General features: G+C 57.3%; 1 protein-coding gene across 2 annotated transcripts in view; it reads right to left on the reverse strand.

Moving 5' to 3' along the window:
• Positions 1-18032, reverse strand: part of BCAR1 (BCAR1 scaffold protein, Cas family member) — a 34310-nt gene extending 16278 nt beyond the window's left edge. The window contains exon 1 of one of the 2 annotated variants that reach the window (XM_081119514.1): positions 17885-18032. In XM_081119514.1, coding sequence (XP_080975640.1) covers positions 17885-17896 — 12 coding nt within the window. In that variant the 5' untranslated portion in view covers positions 17897-18032. Of the gene's footprint in view, positions 1-6840; positions 6999-17884 lie in introns of those variants that run through there. The other variant, XM_081119513.1, reaches the window with a different exon arrangement.
• Positions 18033-18351: the final 319 nt, after the last annotated feature.

The raw sequence follows: 18351 nt of genomic DNA on the forward strand, positions 1-18351 counted from the left end.
TCTTCCTGATTTTCAGAATTTTTCAATTTGTATTTAATGAGCATTTCTTGGCTTTGGGGTTAAAACAATACACATCCTGAAAAATAAAACAATGGACTACCTGCTAGGCTCCAAGGCAGGATAGGACAGAGGAGGCTGAAGCAGGTCCAGCGGCCAGAACCCAGGAAGAAGGAAGCAGGGGCAGGGGCTGCCCTGCAGCCCACTGAGGCTCAATGGCCCCTCTCCAGGCTGCCTTCAAGGAAATTAAGTTTCCCAAATATGGTCTGCAGCCTGCCTCAGGGAATCATATCCCTTCAGAGGGCGGGACACCGGGTCTCCCTCCCCTAGTGACCCCAGAACACAGAGTCACCCCACTGGGTCCCCCCAGCCCCTACCCTGGTGACCACAGGAAGTGCCAGCAGAGTGAGTCACAGGAAAATTCCCCTCTGGCCCAGTCAGAGGGGCGGGGTGCAGACAGAGGGGACTGCCCCTAGGAGGCCCCCTCACCTCTCAAGAGGAGGACAGCCCAGGGAAGGCTGGCAGATGGGCCTCCGCCAGGCCCCACAGACAGGGCTGGGCACTCAGGGAGACTGGAGAGCTCTGCGGAGGGCAAGGTCCAGTGGGGGAGGGGGAGGGGAAAGCAGAGAGAGTCCTCCAGGGCCCAAGAAGCTAGCGGGACCTCCTGTGCAAGGGTGACCAGCCCCCACCCCTCAGAGTGAGCTTGCTGAGCAGTCAAAGCCAACTGCGGCTGCAACTGTATAGTCTGGGGCAGCTGGAGCCAGGCTGGGAAGCACCTCTCGGACTGGGCACGTGGCACTGTGTGCCTGGCACCAGGAGCTCCTCGCCTGCGTCAGCTGGCACCCCTGCCCAGAGTCCCAGAGGCAGCCTTTTCGGAGCCCTCTAGCTGGCCAAGCACTTGCCCCTTTGGGCTTCTAAGCCTCCCAGCTGCTCCTGACACAAGCTTCTCCTTCCTTCTCAGGCCACTCAGCAGCAGCTAGGACCAAACCTGGGTAACCTCAGGCAAGTCCCTTAGCCTCTCTGAGCACCCAGATCCCTGTTAAAGGCAGCAAAGGCCTAGTGCTCGCTCAACCAGGTCCCTATCCACATGGGGCTTACACCCAGTGGGGCAGACAAACACCAAACAACTTGCTAGGGCAGGGGGCAAAAGTGCGGTGCCAGAACTAATGTGGGACAGGGCTGCTGCATACAGGGTGGTCAGAGGTGGCCTCCCCAAGGTGGTGACACTTCAGGTGACTCCTGAAGAATGAAAACTAGGCAACCATGAAACCAGCTGGGGAAGAGCATACAGGCAGAGGAGGGGCATGAACCAAGGTACTGGAACAAGGAGAGGCCAGAGGGGAGATGAGTTGTGGCCCTGGAGCAGCAGGCGGGCAGTCACACTGCAGGATGAGTTGGGATGGTACGTGGAGAGCTCAGTAAGTGTTATCCAAATGGTGGCATCCACAGCAGGATAAGCCTACCCCGAGCTCTGGACATGTTCCCCAGGACCCCAGGGTCTTGCCCCAGCTTGCAAGAGGAGCCAACTCCCGCAGAGCCTGGCTTTCCAGCCTCCCTTACTGCTGGGACAATCAGGTGCTTCACCCCCAAGCTCACAAGAGGGCACAGCTGTGATATCTTGGAGGGGCAACCTGCCAGGGCACCATCACAGTCCTGGCAGACACTGCTGGCCATCTCTGTCCAAGGCACCACAGAGACTGCTGCCTGCCCTGCCCTGCAGCTCTGGTGACCTCACTCATACCTCTAGGAAACCTCTATGTCCCACTCCTTCAGGACATGACTAGGTTGTGGTCCCTCCAAGGAGGATCCTGTGCCCCTCCTCGGGCACCTGCTCCCTATTGCTGCCCTCACTTGAAAGCGCTGACCAATACATCTTATTGCCCACTTCATGCCCCCCAACCTGGACACCCAAGATGGGAGGGGCTATCTCCCTTAGCATCGGACCCTCCCCCTCCACCCCAAGCACCAGGCCTGGCCCAGGCTCAAGCAGAAGCCCTCCTGGCAGAAGGTGGTGTCCAGCCCTCCCTGGGAGCAGTGTGGCTTCACCTGAAGAAGCCAGGAATGCCCTTTGGGGCTCGCTCGCCCCAGAGGGAGGAGGCAGAGGAGAACCCCTAGTCATGCCAGGTGAGTCCTCAGCTGGGTCTTGGATATCTGTAAGAACTGCAGCCATCTGATGGATATTCAGGTTTCTTCCTCGGCTCTGCCAGCTGCTTCAGGGATCTTGGATGTGCTCTGGGTATTCCAAAACCCTGACTCTGGGAGAGGATGCTAGCTGGTGGCTGGGAGTGGTGGAGAGGCACAACTGACAGGTTCCCAATGACTACAACAAATCATGGTCAGTGCTGTCAGAGGCAGGGCTCTTTTGCATACTTCAATCATCTCTTTTAACCCTATGAGACACTATGACTACCTCCATCTTACAGATGGGGAAACTGAAGCACAGAACAGTTACTTGGCTTGCCAGGGTCATAGGGAGCAGCAGAGGTGGATCTGGGTTGTGTAACAACGAGGAGCTGGGTGGTTCCTAGGGCAATGCTTAGATTCATGGTAAGCCAGGAGTAGAAATTTCACAGGCCTTTTCCTCCCTCCATTCCCCACCTCCAAAACACACACACACACACACACACTCTCTCTCTCTCTCTCTCTCTCTCTCTCTCTCTCTCTCTCTCTCTAGTCCCAAGTACAGAGCCTCACACACAGCAGTCACTTGGGAAACACTAGTTCCCTTCATACCCAGAACCATCTCAAATGTGAGCCAAGTTTATTTCTGGGGTATTCTGTTTGCTTGTCCCAAGGAACCTTGGTGGCCAACGGACACAGGCCCAACACATGTGCCGACTGCAGTCTGCGCCCACAACCCCTGCTCCGGAACCTCCCTGGAGGGGCACTGGCATGGGCCCACTGGCCAGGGTCCTGACCATCCCCTAGTCCTGCCCCACCCCCAGGCTGCAACTGAGCTCTGAGAGCAGTGTTCTTCCCTTCCCAGACGTCCCCACACTCACATCCTTCGTGGAACTCTAGGATCAGCAGCCTTAGCACCACTGCCCTAACACTCCCAGGAACAACTGGGTGGCCAGAATCTAGGTTCAAGTTCTCAGAGCTCGGCCAGCAGGGAAAAAGTGTGGGGGAGCCCCAGTTCCAGAGCTGTTCCAAGGGGAACACAGTTCCTGCCCTACCTACCTCAGGAGCCTGAGGCTCAGAGGACAGAGCCTCAGCCCTATGCCTGACACTCAGCAGCCATAGGACAGGTCTGTAGAATGAAGGACTAAAAACCCACCTGCAGGTGGCTGCTGCCAGAGGCTCCCTGTAACAAGCCATGCCTGGCCTGGGCTGCAGTGGCAATAGCAGATGCCTTTGTGTCCAGGGCCAGCTCTGGGCCGGAAGCAGCCCCTTCCCCCACCTCTGCTAGAATGTCCCAAGCACTGTCTCTAGGAGGCTGGGCAGAGAGGTAAAATGGAGAGGGGCCTCCTGCTGCAGGACATGGCCTCTGCAGCCCCCAACATACCATGGATAGTGGGAACAGGAAAGACTGAGGCCAAAGCACCAAGAAGCCTGTGGAGTGGTATGAGGGCACAGCGCTATACCCTCCAGCCCATTCTAGCTGCTGGCAGCTTGGGAATAGTCACCAGCCCCTTAGAATCCTCACCACTGCCACCCAGCCCAGGGACTTGACCTAGGCTGGCAGACCTCAGACCTATACACCCGAGGAGCTGGGTGGTTCCTAGGGTAATACACCTGAAACCCTGCTGCTCTCTTTCCCAGTCCCTGGGGCCCTAATGGTAGCATTCACAGGTATCTCAGCAGAGGGCTCAGCATGAGGCTGACCTTTACTTCAGGGGTAGCACCAGGCCCAGAGTAGGAGTAACTACCCCCAGCCCCAGATTTGTCATCATGGAGGGCAGAGGCAGAAGGGACAGCCTGGAGGGGACAGCAGGGATTTCACTTCTTACAAGGCCCTGGCTTCTCCACCTTGGCATCTAAAGCCACGGAGAGCTCTGCCCACTCCAGTCCTAGATGAGATCTTTGAGCAGCCCTTCAAGTGCCACCTCTGCCTGAGCCAAAATCAAGGGGGACATGATGGCACAAACAGTGCAAAACTCTAGCCTGGCCAGCGTGGCTCAGTAGTTGATTGTCAACCCATGAACCAAGAGGTCCCCAGTTCGATTTCCGGTCAAGGGCACATGCCCGGGGTTGAGGGTTCAATCCCCAGCAGGGGGCATGAAGGAGGCAGCTGATCAATGACTCTCTCTCACCTGTGTTTCTATCTCTCTCTCCTTCTCCCTTCCTCTTCCTCTAAAAAACAAAACAAAACACAATAAAAGCACACACATATATATATATATATTTTTAAAGTGCAGAACTCTAGCTAAAAAAAGTACCAAATGCCTGATTTCTGGGGTGTGCACTGGAGACGGGTTGGGAGATGGAGCTCTGCCCCTCTACCCTCTGTGCTCCTTCTACTCCAGGCCAGTATTTCACCCCACTTCTCACCTAGAGAGGGGAGGGAGTTAGGGCAGGAGAGAGGTGGAGACAGGGCCCTCTCCAGTGCTGAGGGCCCAGCCCTGCCTTCCTGGAGAGAGAAGCCCCTTATGTGGGAGCCCTAAAGACCCGGAGGAGAAGAAGTAGGCCCAGTGTTTTTGCTGGACCCTCACCTTACACCCCACCCTCCAAGTCTGACTCCAACACTGTCCCTCACTCCTCTGAGAAGCCTCCTGGGTACATACCTGGCTGGTTCTGGCTGTGGGCTGCTAGGGGGCAGGAGTAGGAGTTCTCCAGGCCCAGGAGAAAAGGGTGGTGGAACCACCTAAAAAAATTGGGCCCTGGCTGGTGTGGCTCAATGGCTAGAGTGTTGGCCCAAGCACTGAAGGGTCACGGGTTCGATTCCCAGTCAAGGGCATGTACCTGGGTTGCAGGTTCAATCCCTGGCCCGGTTGGGGCATGTGCGGGAGAGAAACACATGGATGTTTTCTCTTTCTCTCTCCCCCTCCCTTCTACTCTCTCTAAAAATCAATGGAAAACATATCCTCAGGTGAGGGTTAACAACAAGAACACACAAAAAACCACACTGGGTCCCAGGAAGGGGTGATAAAGGCACAGTCCTGGGTCCAGAGAGACCTCACCAATTTGGCCCCATCAGAGCATTCCCAATGAGGGGGACACATGTGGGATGGAGCGTAATACTAAGTTCTGGATCCAGTCCTGTGCCTTGGTCTCCCCATCTGTACCATCTGTATAACTGGTGAGGAGAGAGGCTGTCTCAGGGGCCTTTCCTGCTCAGACAGGACGTCCTAGTGGCACTACGCTTACTTCAATCTCTCGCCCAGGTTTAGAGAGCTGGTGCCAACCCACAGCACTCACAGCCATGCTCAGCACCAACAGCCATGGCCAGAGGCATCAAGCCTCCTCCCCAGAGTGGATCTGAGGATGACTGCCCTGCCCTGCCACCACCCAGCTCCCGTTTGGCTCCTTCCTTGCCCAGGGCAAGCGGGTAGCGGTTGACAGTGCCAGAAGGGCATGTCAGCAGCTCCTCCCAGACCTCCCCTTCCCTGCAGACTCCACCTGTGCCCAACCCCACTCCTGTTCCTCCTGCACCCGGCACACACCTGCTCTTCTAGGTCTGTCAGCCCTGATCCCCAAAATTAGTTCTCCACCGGGGAAAGGAAATGTACATGGAGGGCGTGGCCCCCAGCCTCGCGGGATGGCGAACATCTCCTGGTCCGGCTGAAGTCTGTAGGGAAGCCCAGAGTGCCTCCCAGCCCAGACCCTTCCTCGTGGTAGCGACGTGGGAAAGGAAACTGCGTTCTAAGATGATGAGGAAGCCCCAACCTCCAGTCTGGGACCTGAGACCCCAACATCTCCCCAGGCTCTAGCACTCCCACTCTCCCGCCCACCCCCAGCCCTCAGCAAATCTCAGCTTCTCGGACACCCTCAAGCAGCAGCGAGGGGCTGGGAGCCCAGGCTAAGGACACCCGAAAAGCAGCCCGCCCCTACCCCTGCCCCGCGCGCGCACTCAACGCAGGGAGGCTGGGATCTCGGGGTCCTGGTGCAGCCCGGGCTTCCCACCGCCGGGATCCAGTTTCTATCGCTGCTTTTGCAACCAGAGTAGGTAAAGTCCGGGAAGCGCCTGTCCCCAGTCCTGGAATCCAACGGGGCGGGCGGGCTAGGGTGAATCATTAACCAGCCCTACACCGGGCTCCGGCCTCGCCAACATCTCCACGGACGCATTTGCTAGCCCAGCCCTCGACCCCTAAACTGGGGGCGGGACACAGCTCCCACTCCAAAACACACAGATGGACTGACTGATGGACCTCGCTTCCTGGAAGGTCAAGCCTCCTGGAAGTTCACGGTCTGAGGGACCTCGGACCCCTCCTCTAGCCGAGGAAACTGAAAGCCATGGCTTGAAGGCCCAAGGTCACACAGAAAGCGGTGGCCGGCAGGGGGAGAGCGGGCCTCCGGCCAGCGACTTTCCCGGATCCAGGAACTTTCCTGCCGGCCAGCAGCCCCTGAGTCCGGGCCAAGGGCTCCTTCCAATGCCTCTGGAGCGTACAGGCTCCGGGATCCTCCGTAGTTTTCGTCTCAGGGCGCTTGGGCCAGGGCGCGAGGCGGGTCCAGGACCTAGGACCCCAGCCCGGTCTCGGTCGCGGTCGCGCCCCCAAAGAGGCTCCAGTGACAGCCGTTCCCAGGACCCGCAGATCTGGCAGAAAATGCCACTCGCCTAATTCTTTCCCATCTGGGCGTGCCCGGGCGTAGGCAGGAGGGGAGGGCAGTCTCCTCGAAGCCAGTACGCAGACCCCAGCCGGACACTCCGGGGCGCGCATACCCCACCCCAGCCGCCACACTCACCAGGTAATTCATTATGTTCTGTGGGCCGGCCTGGGGCCCCCCGGCTCCCCGAAGGGGCGTACACCGAGCTGCCGGCACCTCACGCTCTCGGGGCTCCGAACGCACCGCAGCCGCCCAGGTCCAGCTCCCGCTGCCTCGGCCACCGCGCTGCCACCACCCAGAGTGGGGTCCTGCCTCGCTCCGCCCGCGGCCAGCCCCGCTCCCGGCATGCCCAGCCGCGCGCGCCCATTGGCCGAGGTGGCTCCCCATGCAAATGAACTGCCTGCCCACAGCGCGCGGGCATGAGAGCGGGAGTGCGCGGGAGTGCGCGGGCACGCGAGCGGGAGTGCGCGGGCACGCGCTGCCAGTGGACCCCTGCCCCCCACAGCACCAAGCTCTCAGAAACACCACCTAGGGCATCCCCTCCTGCTTATTCCCGACAGCTGTGCCCCTAAGTCAGGCAGGAATCTGGGCCCCCCTAAACTCTGACCCCATCCTCAGGCTGGCTGGCACCCAGGTTCCAGCTAGGCCATACGCAAGCATCTGTCTATGCAGGGGGCTGGAGGGAGTCCTTGGGTTTTCCCCAGGTCACCACTCCTGCGGGGTGAGAGGTGGGGAGTAGGCCTCACAGCCAGGCAGAGTCCTGCAGGCAGGGCTCCAGGCAGGAGGTCTCTGCAGGGATGGGCCAGGACACAAAAATCCTGGCCTCAGCTCTGTCCTAGCTGGCTTAGGGAGAGAGGTGGCAGCTGGCTGGGAACAAGGGGATGGGGGAAAGCGACCCTCTAGTCTCTGGGACTGGATTAAAGAGTTGGGGGGGCAGCAGGAGGGGGAAGGGAACCCAGCTCAGGCTCAGGCATTTCAAAAATTTGCTCCTTTTCCACTTAAACTCCCTCCCCCCAGCCTGTGCCTCCCAGAATGGCATTTCCGCTTTGGAATCACGGCCCTAGGATCTGTGCCCCACTGTACTGGAAGGAGGGAAAGAGGAATGCCCCGTCCCAGGCCTATGGGGGGAGGGAGATGGAGGCCAGGACCCACTGGGCAGGCCATGCCTCGGGTATGTGGGGAGCAGACCCTCCTGGGCTGACTGCCAAGGAGCTCAACAGATGACACAGACCCCACGACAGCCTCCACGGGGCCCTGGGCTAAGGCTCTATGATCACATGTTCATTTCATGCCCACAGTAATTCCACAAAACAGGCTTTACAATTAGTCCCATTTTCCAGATGAAGAGGTTAACACCCAGTTTACGGACCCTCTTCCCCATCTCACAGAGGTGACAAAGCTGGTAGCCAGGGAAGGGACAGTGGGGCTGCCAGACTGACTGCCCTGCTGCACCTCAGGGATGGAGGGGAATCAAGGGGTAGACACACTCAGGCTCAGAAAGCCAAGGATCCTCTGGCACTCAGAGACCCCAAAGGACAGGCAGTTGAGAACTGGGGCCCAGCACTGCCCCCCCCCACACTGAGGTCCAACAGGAAGGAGAGTGGCCACTCTGATGAGGAGGAGGGAGGGGAAGTGTTGGGGGTGGATATGCAGGAGCACTGCTCAGGCACCAGCACTTTCCCATATGGTTGTCAGTCACCCCAGGAGCAGCCTGGCACCTCCAGCCAGGCTGAGGATGAACTCACAGGCTGGAGGGGGATGTCACCAACCCCTCCCATTGGGGCCTGGAGTAGAGCTATCTATACAGGGAATATAGTGGGCCCAGCACATGGACACAGTGGCTCTCATCTGTCTATTCAAGGGTCAACTGAGGGCCCTAGCCAGTTTGGCTCAGTGGTTAGAGTGTCTGCCCATGGACTGAAGGGTCCCAGGTTCAATTCCAACCAAGGGCATGTACCGTGGGGGCTCAATCCCCAGCCCCTGATGGGGCGTGTCGGGGAGGCAACCAATTGATGTGTCTCTCTCACATGGATGTTTCCCTCTCTCTCTCTGTCTCCCCCCCCCCATCCACTCTGTCTGAAAAGCAATGGAAAAAAATATCCCCAGGTGAAGATTAAAAAAATAAATAAATGAATAAAGTGTCAACTGGAGTGAGGGCTGCTGCTGACTGGGCTGCTGCTGAGCCCAGGCCCTAATTCTTGGGACCCAGCTCCCACTCTCCGTGCTTTCTGGGTCTTATTTTTCAGGTCAGACCCACAGCACAATGAACAATTCTTGTTTTAGGCCCAACAGTATCTGTTGCAGCATTTGTAACTGTGAACAAAGGGAATGGGGCATCACCTAAATGACCAACTATAGGGGACTGGTGAGGCAACCACAGCCTCTCAGTGGAATATTGTGCAGCTATTAGGATGGACATTTTCAAAGACCAAAATCACGCAAGACGATGTTTATGACAATGGGAAGTGGAAAGAGGGGGCTCGAATGGCTTGCACAGTGACTACAGGCAGCCCTTTCCCTTCCTAAAGCCTTGGTCTTCCCAGCAGCACAGGAGAGTGGCTTGATGGGTCAGCAGATGACCTGCTCTGGGAGCAACAGCAGGAAAGGATTTCCTGAGACCGGAGGTGAGTGCTGCCAGCCCCAGGGACAGGAAGAAATGATGTAGTTGGAGGGCCACAGGGTGTTAAAGCCTTCCCCCTGGTCTGACCACTCGCCTTAGCAAACTCAAAACCAGCCTTCGAGCTGAAGCCAGCTCTGCCTGGATAAGGGTGCCCGGGACCCCTGTTGATGGCCTGGAGAAGAGACGAGCCCTGCTGCATCAAGAATCGCTGTCTAACACAGGCTGGACACTGTCCTTGCTGCTACCCGGGGAACAGCACAGAACTACCACTACCCAGAGGTTCAGAGAGGGGCAGGGCCTTGCCCAGGTCACACTGCCAGGGAATGGCAGAGCTACACCCATAACCCAGCTGTCCCCGTGGAAAAGCACCCAGGTGACCCCAGACTGAGCAGAGCAGGCACTCTTAGGGTGGGTGTTAAAGCTGTCAGCCATAAAGAGCTTTCCTATCCTCTCCTGTTCTTTGAGGGTGGAGTGACCAACCCAGCAGCTCATCTGTCATTACAGTGGTGACTCTGACAGTGGGTAGGTGGGTGGGCCCACAGCCGGATCCAAATCCCTCCTCCTGGGGCAGTGGGGCTCTGGTCCTCAGCCTGCCATTCCCTTCTGCATCCCCCCAGGCCAGTCCGAGAGACTTGGGTGAGGGGTAGGGCCAGGAGGGAAGGTGTGGGGGCAGAGCGACCAGGTGTAGGGACAAAGCCTGGGAGGGGGAGGGGACCTGGGTTTGAGCAGAGGGCAGAATGGCCTCACAGATCAGGCCTGGATCCCTACAAATCACCTTCCTGCACTTCCTTTTCTCACACTCTGACTCTTTCAAGGAACTGGAAGGAGCAGCATTCTCTCCTAATTCTTTTCATTGCTTTTCTAACTCGAAAATTAAAGGCAGCGGAGGCACCTGTAGGGAGGTGCCTGCTTCAGAAAGGGGCCCAGGGGCTCTTTGCCCAACTCAGGGTGCTAACCCTGGTATCCTCAGTTCTCCTTTCTCTTCTGCAGCCCCCTTTTCCACTCTCCAGGCAGAGACCTTCCTGGGTGCTGTCAGGAGGTGGGAGCCCCTTGTATGTAATGAGAAGGTTGGGGCCTAGGTGCACTTGTCCCCCCTCTGGCACTGGGACACCACTCCTGGGGTCCTCGCCCTGCACCCTCAATACTGCCGGAGGGAGAATCGGGCTGGCAGAAGAAATGGCAGGAAGGGAAAAGGGGCTCAGTCCTGGCTGGAGGAAAGGAGGGTGGGAGAAGGAGGGGCATAGAGACAAGTCCCTGTCCTCAGAGAGAAAGCTTAGCTGCTGGTGGCCACCCAGCTTGGGAGGACAGCCTGGGCAGGCAGGGACAAGGGTGTGGTCAAGAAGCCAGCCTCTGCCTGCCATCTGCTCTTGCCTCTCCCCATAGCAACCAGCCCCAGCACATCAGGGCAGTCAGAGGGGGGTGAGTTCACATGCCATCTGCTGCCCCCCCCCCCGCAAGCCTGCTTCCATAGGAGCACAGATGCCCACACCCATGGAGACCTATAGAGATGTACAGAGGGACAGAACAATGCTGCCCAGCCACTCAGCTGGGATAGTGGGTCAGGGAGCCAGTGCTGTCACAGGAGTAGACTTTGAGGGCTCTGGGGGCAGTGGGGTGAGAGTACAGGAAGGAGTGGATACACAGCTAAGGCAGCCACTGGGAAGGCACTGCTTTTCCTTCCTCCTCAGGCCGCACTGTGGAGCATCCCACCTGAGCTGCTCCAACCAACAGAGAAAGGCTCTGTTTGCCCTGGGAGAGAACATTAAAGATCCCAGACCCTCAGCCCATCAAGTGGCTTTCAGAGCCTCTGCTTGTGCATTTAAGTGTAACCACCGCCAGCAGCCCTGCCCATCCCTAGGCCACCAGACCGAAGGAACATGCAGGCTGCACCCTGGTGTCAGCAGCACATCCCTGCCCCTCCCCATCACATACCAGTCCCACCCTGCCAGGTGCCAGGGGGCAGGGGTGCTCTCCACTCAGCCCTGCTTTCCCAGCCCCTGGTCCGGTGCCCTGAGTTTCCCTCCTCCAGTCCCTGAACCACAAGAACAAAACCTCAAGTGAGGCTCTGAGGTAAAATCTTTCTGTGGAGCCCTGTTGCCCCCAGATACACGGCCAAGGCAGGGGGATGGGCAGGGTCTCCCCTGGGGGCGTGTGGGGGTGGGGAGTGGCTGACTGCGGGCTCCACCACATGATTATGCGCTGGTCATTCCTTTGGCACCTCCTCACTACTAGGATACCGCTGCCTGGAAACACGTCCAGGTTTCTGGGAACTGACACTCTGGGGGGGGGGGAGGGTAACAAACACATGAACACCTGTGGTGGTCAGGGATCTGGAGGAGAACAGAGCAGGAGCAGAGGGATGGCAGCGAGGGCTATTTTATTCAAGGTGCCTGGGGTGGGGGAGGCCTCTCTAAGGAGTGGCATTTGAGCAGATGTGTGAATCTTATGCAGAATCTTTATTATGCAGAAAAAGTAACAGTCAAGATTTGTAAAAATAGCACAGGCATGCCAACTCCCTCTGTGCTAAGAGCAGAGCCTGAGGGGTTAGGGACGCAGGGAGTAACTCCCAAGCAATCCCTCCGCCCCACGCTGGGCTTCTGAGTGGTGGGGTCTTCACTGGGCTGGGGAAGGCTGTGAACAAGTACGGAACAGGGGATCCAGGCTTTGGTGGCACAAACTCCCTGGGCATGCCTCAAGGCACACATAATTGGATATCAGGTTTTATAAAACACTGACACCAGTGTCCCAGGACTTAGACTTAAAAATACACAGCATACAAAAACTAGAGGCAGCTGTCCATCAGCAAGAGAGTGGACAAATACATAAATTCATATTCATAAATGGAACACGACTGGGATAGGTGCACCAGGGAGCCAGCAACAAAAAAAGAACTACTACACACCGTGTGGATGAAAATCTCATTATGCTGAATGAAAGAAGCCAGATCCCAAAAAGTACGTACTATATGCTTCCACTTATACAAAATTCAAGAACAGGTGACTCTAAGCCATGAGGAGAGAAATCAGAATGTTGGCCACGTTACAGGGGGTGGGGGGGACACTTGGCTATAAACGGATACTTGCAGCCCTGGCTGGTGAGGCTCAGTTGGTTGGAGTGTCATCCCATATACCGAAAGTTTGCAGGATTCCGTCAGGACACGTGCCTAGGTTTCAAGGTTTGGTTCGACGGGGCACGTATGATGTTTCTCTCTCCTTTCTCTAAAATCAATAAGCATATCCTCAGGTGAGGATTTTTTTTTTTTTTAAGGGATACTAGCAAACCTTCTGAGATGATATACACATTCATTATCTTCATTTGATTGATGGTTACATGGAGTCTACATTAGTTAAAACTCATCCAACTGTATACCTAACATCTCTCCATTTCACTACATGGAAAACCTATCTTGATAGAAGAGTTTCAACTGGTAAAAATAAAACAAAGCACAGAGGAAAAAAATACATGGCATTAAGAATACCAAAAATAGGTAATGCAATCCTAAACCCATCGTGTTACCCTTCTTGCCCTGGCTGAGGAGGGAGCTTCAAGTTAAATCTGAATGCCTACCTTCCCCATACACTACATAGTTCTGGATCTTCTGATGATCCCAGACTGTTTGTGTACTTCACTATAATCTGCTTCAAATCCTTCTTGGAACTTGGTGGCGTTTAAATAATATAAAATGACTGAAAAGCCCTCTCAGCCTCTAATCCCCCTTAGAGAAGGGATTAACCTTAGAGCCAAAACTTGTGACCATCTCTTCTGCCAAAGTGAGCATCCATCGCTACGTCTCCTGAGGTCCCCAACATGTCCCAGCTCTTTTTCCTTTTCTTGAAGAGGAGACACTGGCCCAGCAAACAGTAACTACGAGTAAGCTGAAGAAATGATGGGTTTCACGAGAATGTAGTCAAAGCAAGCAGCTGTAATGAAGCCAGGTCAAGACTGGGAAAGACAATGAGCACAGAGAGGAAAGGAGACAGGCGCAGGTGCAGCAGACCATAAGGAGCACAAACTCATGCCTGGCAGTGGGAAGTGGGGGTCAGCAGGTGCCACCATCACAGCCTTGCGACCCACCTGCCTCACCTGCAGCCTTGAGCCCCCCTCCCTTAATGTACTGGGACCCACGTCAGGGGTGCTCTCCTTCCCACCAAGGGCCCTGCCCACCCCTTGCTGACCAGGCTGCTGCAGACCACACCTGAGGACAGGCTGGCACTGCACCAGTGGCTATCACCACTTGCAACTCTGCACCCACTCCTGGAACACTCAGGGCTGGGCATCCACCTGGCCTGGGATAGGGTGGACCAGCTGGTGGCCCCATGGGAGTTCACTCTGCCAGTGGGGTGAAATTAAGGACCTGCCCACCCAAGGCTTATCCAAGGCTCAAAAGGCAGGGGTCTCGCAGGCAGGCTGGGGCAGGGGAGGGGCCAGGGTCATTCCACCATTCACGCCTTGGTGGGAACCACAATGACCGTAAAAAAAGGGGCAGTGGAGGCAGACTGGGCAGGCCATGGAGAATCATTGTGCTGGAGCCAGGAGTGGGTCTTGGTCACTGCACCAGCCAACGGTGGCAGGATAAAGATGATAACCTCAACAACAGTAGCTGCTATGACTGATTTGCCTCTTACTAAGAGCTTTCTACAGCCCTTGCCAAGTTCTCACAAAACCCCAAGAGCTCAGTGCTGTTCACATCCCATAATACAGATGAGGATCTGGCTCAGAAATTCACTCAAGGTATAGATGACTCAGCACCACTCATTCTAGAGCCCTTGCCCTCAAGCCACCAAACGTCCTCCCCACACAGAAGCAGCCTCTCTGGGAACCCCACTCAGCCTCCCCAACAAGGCTCCCGGGACAGGGCTGAAACACCAAGCTCTCTGCGCAAGGACACAGTCATCTGTCTGTGGGGGCTCCTCAATGCTCCCAGGGCCATACCCTTGGCAGGTGGTCAGGACAAGCTGGGGCAGTGAGGCAGAGAGAGAGGAGCCAAGCAGGCCTGGGTCTTACTCTGAGGAAGCCTGCAGTCCAGTGAGGGAGCCTGACAGCAACCAAATAACCACAACGATAAACACACAATCACAGATGGGCGTCCTGGAGGGCTTCTCAGGGCAATGCCCTGAGCCTGAGCACTTGACAGTGAGCAGGGGTGACCTGTTGAGCAAGACAGCAGCTGGAGATCACTCCCTGCAGAGAGAGGGCCAGGTGGAGCCCAGGCTGGGTGGGAGGAGGTGATGTGGAAGGAGGTGATGCAGTGTGCTTTGAAGACAGAACTGAGGACTCTGGACCTGGACACTGCTCTTCCCACTGTCCTCTTCTGAGCCCGTCCTACCAGGTTCCAGTTGTCTACAGCCTGGCTGCCCAGGATAGTACCTCGTTGCTCCCTGGCCAGCTCTCCCATCACAGCACTGGCCGGCACAGGGCCAGGCACAAGGGGCCCAGGATCACCAGCGGAGGTTCAACCAGGTGCCATGCCTGGTCCACTGAGCTCCATCGACCACTGCTGGGGCCACACAGGGCTAGACCCACCCTGCTACACAGCCCTAGGCAAGCTGCCTCGCCTCCCAGGGGTACCGAAGGGGTTACACAAATTCATGCTTGGAAAGCCACAAGCAGAGGGTCGGCCTCTGTGGACAGCTCAACAAGCCACAACCCCCACAATTAGAGGGGCCACGCAGGATGATGCTCACTTTCTGGCTTTAGATCCTGCCAAATTTTGTTCCCACCCTGGCTCTGTCTCTCAGTGGCCATGTGATGCTGGAAAGACACAGGTCCTCCTGAGCCTGTGAAGCCCTAAGCCCAGCACTTAGCACACAGGACACTTTCCACACATCAGCACCTTCACTCCTTGAAAGGACCCATCCCTCAATAACAGAACAGAGCGGCTGGAATGGCGGAGCCCATTTCACAGGCAGGAAACAAGAGGCAGGAACAGACAGCAGAGAACTTCTCTACAAGCTGGAAGCTGGCCTCTCACCTGACAGTGCCAGGGGGCAGCCAGCACCTTGTCACTCCTAAACACGGATCATGCCAGTGCCTACCAAAGGGTCTGAGGTGGGTGGCACAGCTGTTTGCCTTTCAAATGCTTCCTGCCTACCCAGAGGCAAGAGACAGGCCAGGGACACCAAGAGGAAGACAGATGTCAGAGACCAGCCAGGAAGAGCATCTCCAGGTACATACAGCTCAGGGCCCAGGAAGGAGCACTGCACAGGGAGTCAGGAGAACCCTGTGTACCTTCTCCTCTCTGGGACCCAGACCCTGTGTGAGTAAAATGACAGAGTGAGATGAGCTGATCCCTGGAGGGTCCCCCTGCTCTAACACTCAGGAAATCATTCCTGGCACAACTTAGCCCATCCCGACCTCTTCTCTCTCCCTCAGCACCTCCCATTCCATTCTGAAGCATCTTGTAATTTCTGTGGGCCAAAGTGCCTACGTCAGCCCTGTCCAGGAAAAGACTGCCCAAATGAACGGGTGTGCTTAAAACCCAAACGTGTACATGAGTACCACATGGGAAGTCACCATTCTGGGTTCCAAGAGCAGGGCTTGAGCAGGCAGCTTGGCCTGGAAGCCTTCAAGGGGCCTCACCATTTACCAGCACATGAAAACAATTTTCTGAACATTTCATGGCTGCTCCAAAAATGAACTTCTCCTCCCAGGCCCACACAATGCCCAAGGTCCCAGGAGAGAGCCAGGGTGATCTGACAGCCCAGCCACATAGGGGACAGAAGGTGAGACCCCTGCCATCCCTGCAGAATCCCTGAGGGCTGCAGGCAGGAGGGTGGGAAGTGATTTGGTGGTGGCAACAGTGTGGACAGACGAAGCAGACCTTGGCTGCAGGTCTCCACAGCAGGTGTCCACAGCAGTGCCTGTTTGTCGAAGTCCTACCTAGACCCTGGCCCTCCTGCCATCCATCTCTTGTTGCACATAGGTCTACTGAGGTACACAGCCCAGGAAGGCTGCCCAAAGTCCTGTAAGGCAAGGGGTCTGGGTGCCATCCCAGACTCTGTGTCCTGACCTCTGCTGTGACTGTGGATAACCAAACCAAATCAAGCACAGACCTTCCAAATTGAGCTCATCCAGGCTCTGATGTGGCCTGAATCACATTCCCTGTTCACTATTGCCCTAGAGACCCAGACCCTCAGGTAGGCTCAGGTGGTCTACCTCATCCCTCCAGCCAGTGCCCTCGGGGTCAGGGCAGGGCCCCAGAAAAGATCCAGAGCTTTGCAGGAAAGCAGAACAGGAGAGAAAGGCTTGGCAGCCTTCTCTGTCTTCTTTCTTTCGATGAGGCAATTATGCTCTGAACCAGAATAAATTGGGGGGAGAGGGGGTAGTGTTCACATCAGCACTGTCTGGAAGCCCTAATTTTTTCATCTGTAACTCTGCATTACCACTTCTGGAGGCGGGCAGGAGTTGAGATCTTTAATTCCGTAATAACAATGCTTTGCACTTACACAGCATCTCTCCTCCAGTAATCTCTATGGTGGTTAATTAGGAGGCCACTTGCCCTGCCAGGAAGCCCCAACTGTCTGCTTCACCATAAGGATGGGATCCCCCAGGTGACGAGCAGTCCCAGAAACAAGGACAGGCCTTCTGGCCCACTACCCCATCCTGTCAGAGGGAAAAGCCCTAACTCATCAGAGAAACAACAATGGCTGGAGGCCACAGCTTTCCAGCCTGCAAACAGCACCCCTTCAGTGAAGGGCTGTGGGTGCTAGCTCCCACCTCAGTCTGCCCATCTGTAAAGCAGGCTGGGGCCTGCACCTGAGGCCTGGTGACTGGGGGTGCTTAGCATCATTTGCCACCTTCAGGGGGTGGGGCCCAAGTGCCTCCAGATGCCACTGGCCTAAGTGTGGGGCCATGGCCTGGAGGCTGCCCAAGGCTGCCTGTTGGGCCAGGAAGAGGGAGTGTCAGGAGAGAAGCCCCCAAGGCTGGGAGGAAGGAAGGGTACTGGCCCTGTGCCCTTGGGGGTTCAGCTGCAGAGGAAAACTTCCTGGGAAAGTGAGTGCATCAGCTGTTCCGGGGGCTGCCACAGAGCCCCACCTGGCCAGGCTGTCCTGGGGGACGTGTGTCTCGGGAGAGGTACAGACCCAGGGCCAGGCCTGGCCACCCGGTGAGGTCCCTGGAGCCCAACAGGGCAGCGATCCCTGGGAGACATCTCAGCGGTCCTGGAGTGGGGCTCCCTGTGAGCGCCACTGGGTATGGCGTCCTGGTGGGGGAGGAGAGTCCCGGGGGGATAGCACGGGCTCCGGCCGGTCCCAGCTGTCTCAGGGGTTTCCTGGGGGCCAACAAAGACCTCTGCTAACCCAGCAGTCCTGGGGCTCTCTCGAGGGGGCGCACGGGCCCCACCGACCCGGCTCTCCAGGGAGAAGATAGAAAGAAAGGCAGGGACAGAGAGGCCGGCTTGGGGGAGACGCCCCCAAGCTGCCCCATACCCCGGCCCGAGAAGCCCGAGGGGGGGCAGCCTGCAGCCCGGGAGCCCCCGCGCATCGGGCCTGCAGCGGGCGGCGCGAGGTCGCGGGCCTGGCCCGTGCGGCCGACACCGGGTCCTGGCCGGCGGCCGGTACTCACCGGCACGGACATCTTGGCCACCGCTCCCGGGGCCCGGGCGGGCAGCGGCGCCGGCAGGCCGCGGGCTCCTGTCCACCGCGCCGCTCAGGGCACCGGCGCCGGTCCCGGGGCTCTCCCGGATCCCCACGGGCTCCTGCGCGCTCGCGGCGGCCGGACGGTCCGCGGCTCGCGGCCACGCGGCGCATGCGCCTCCCTGCCACCCTTCCCCCTCCCAGCGCCTCCGCCGGGCCGCGTTAAAGGCGAGGACCCCAGACCCAGGCATTTTTCTGTCGGCCCAACGAGGCTAGGAGGCTCGGTCACCACCCCCGTACCCACCCTTCTCGGGCCATTTCGAATCGCACCATCTCCTCTTTGCCCACACGGTTCTGGAGGTGAGAACACACACACACACACACACACACACGCACACACACACACACACGCACGCACGCACACACACACACTCCTCCCCACGCTGCCCGACCCAG

Source organism: Miniopterus schreibersii (genome assembly GCF_964146895.1).
Source record: "Miniopterus schreibersii genome assembly, chromosome: 18".
NCBI classification, from domain to species: Eukaryota; Metazoa; Chordata; class Mammalia; order Chiroptera; family Miniopteridae; genus Miniopterus; species Miniopterus schreibersii.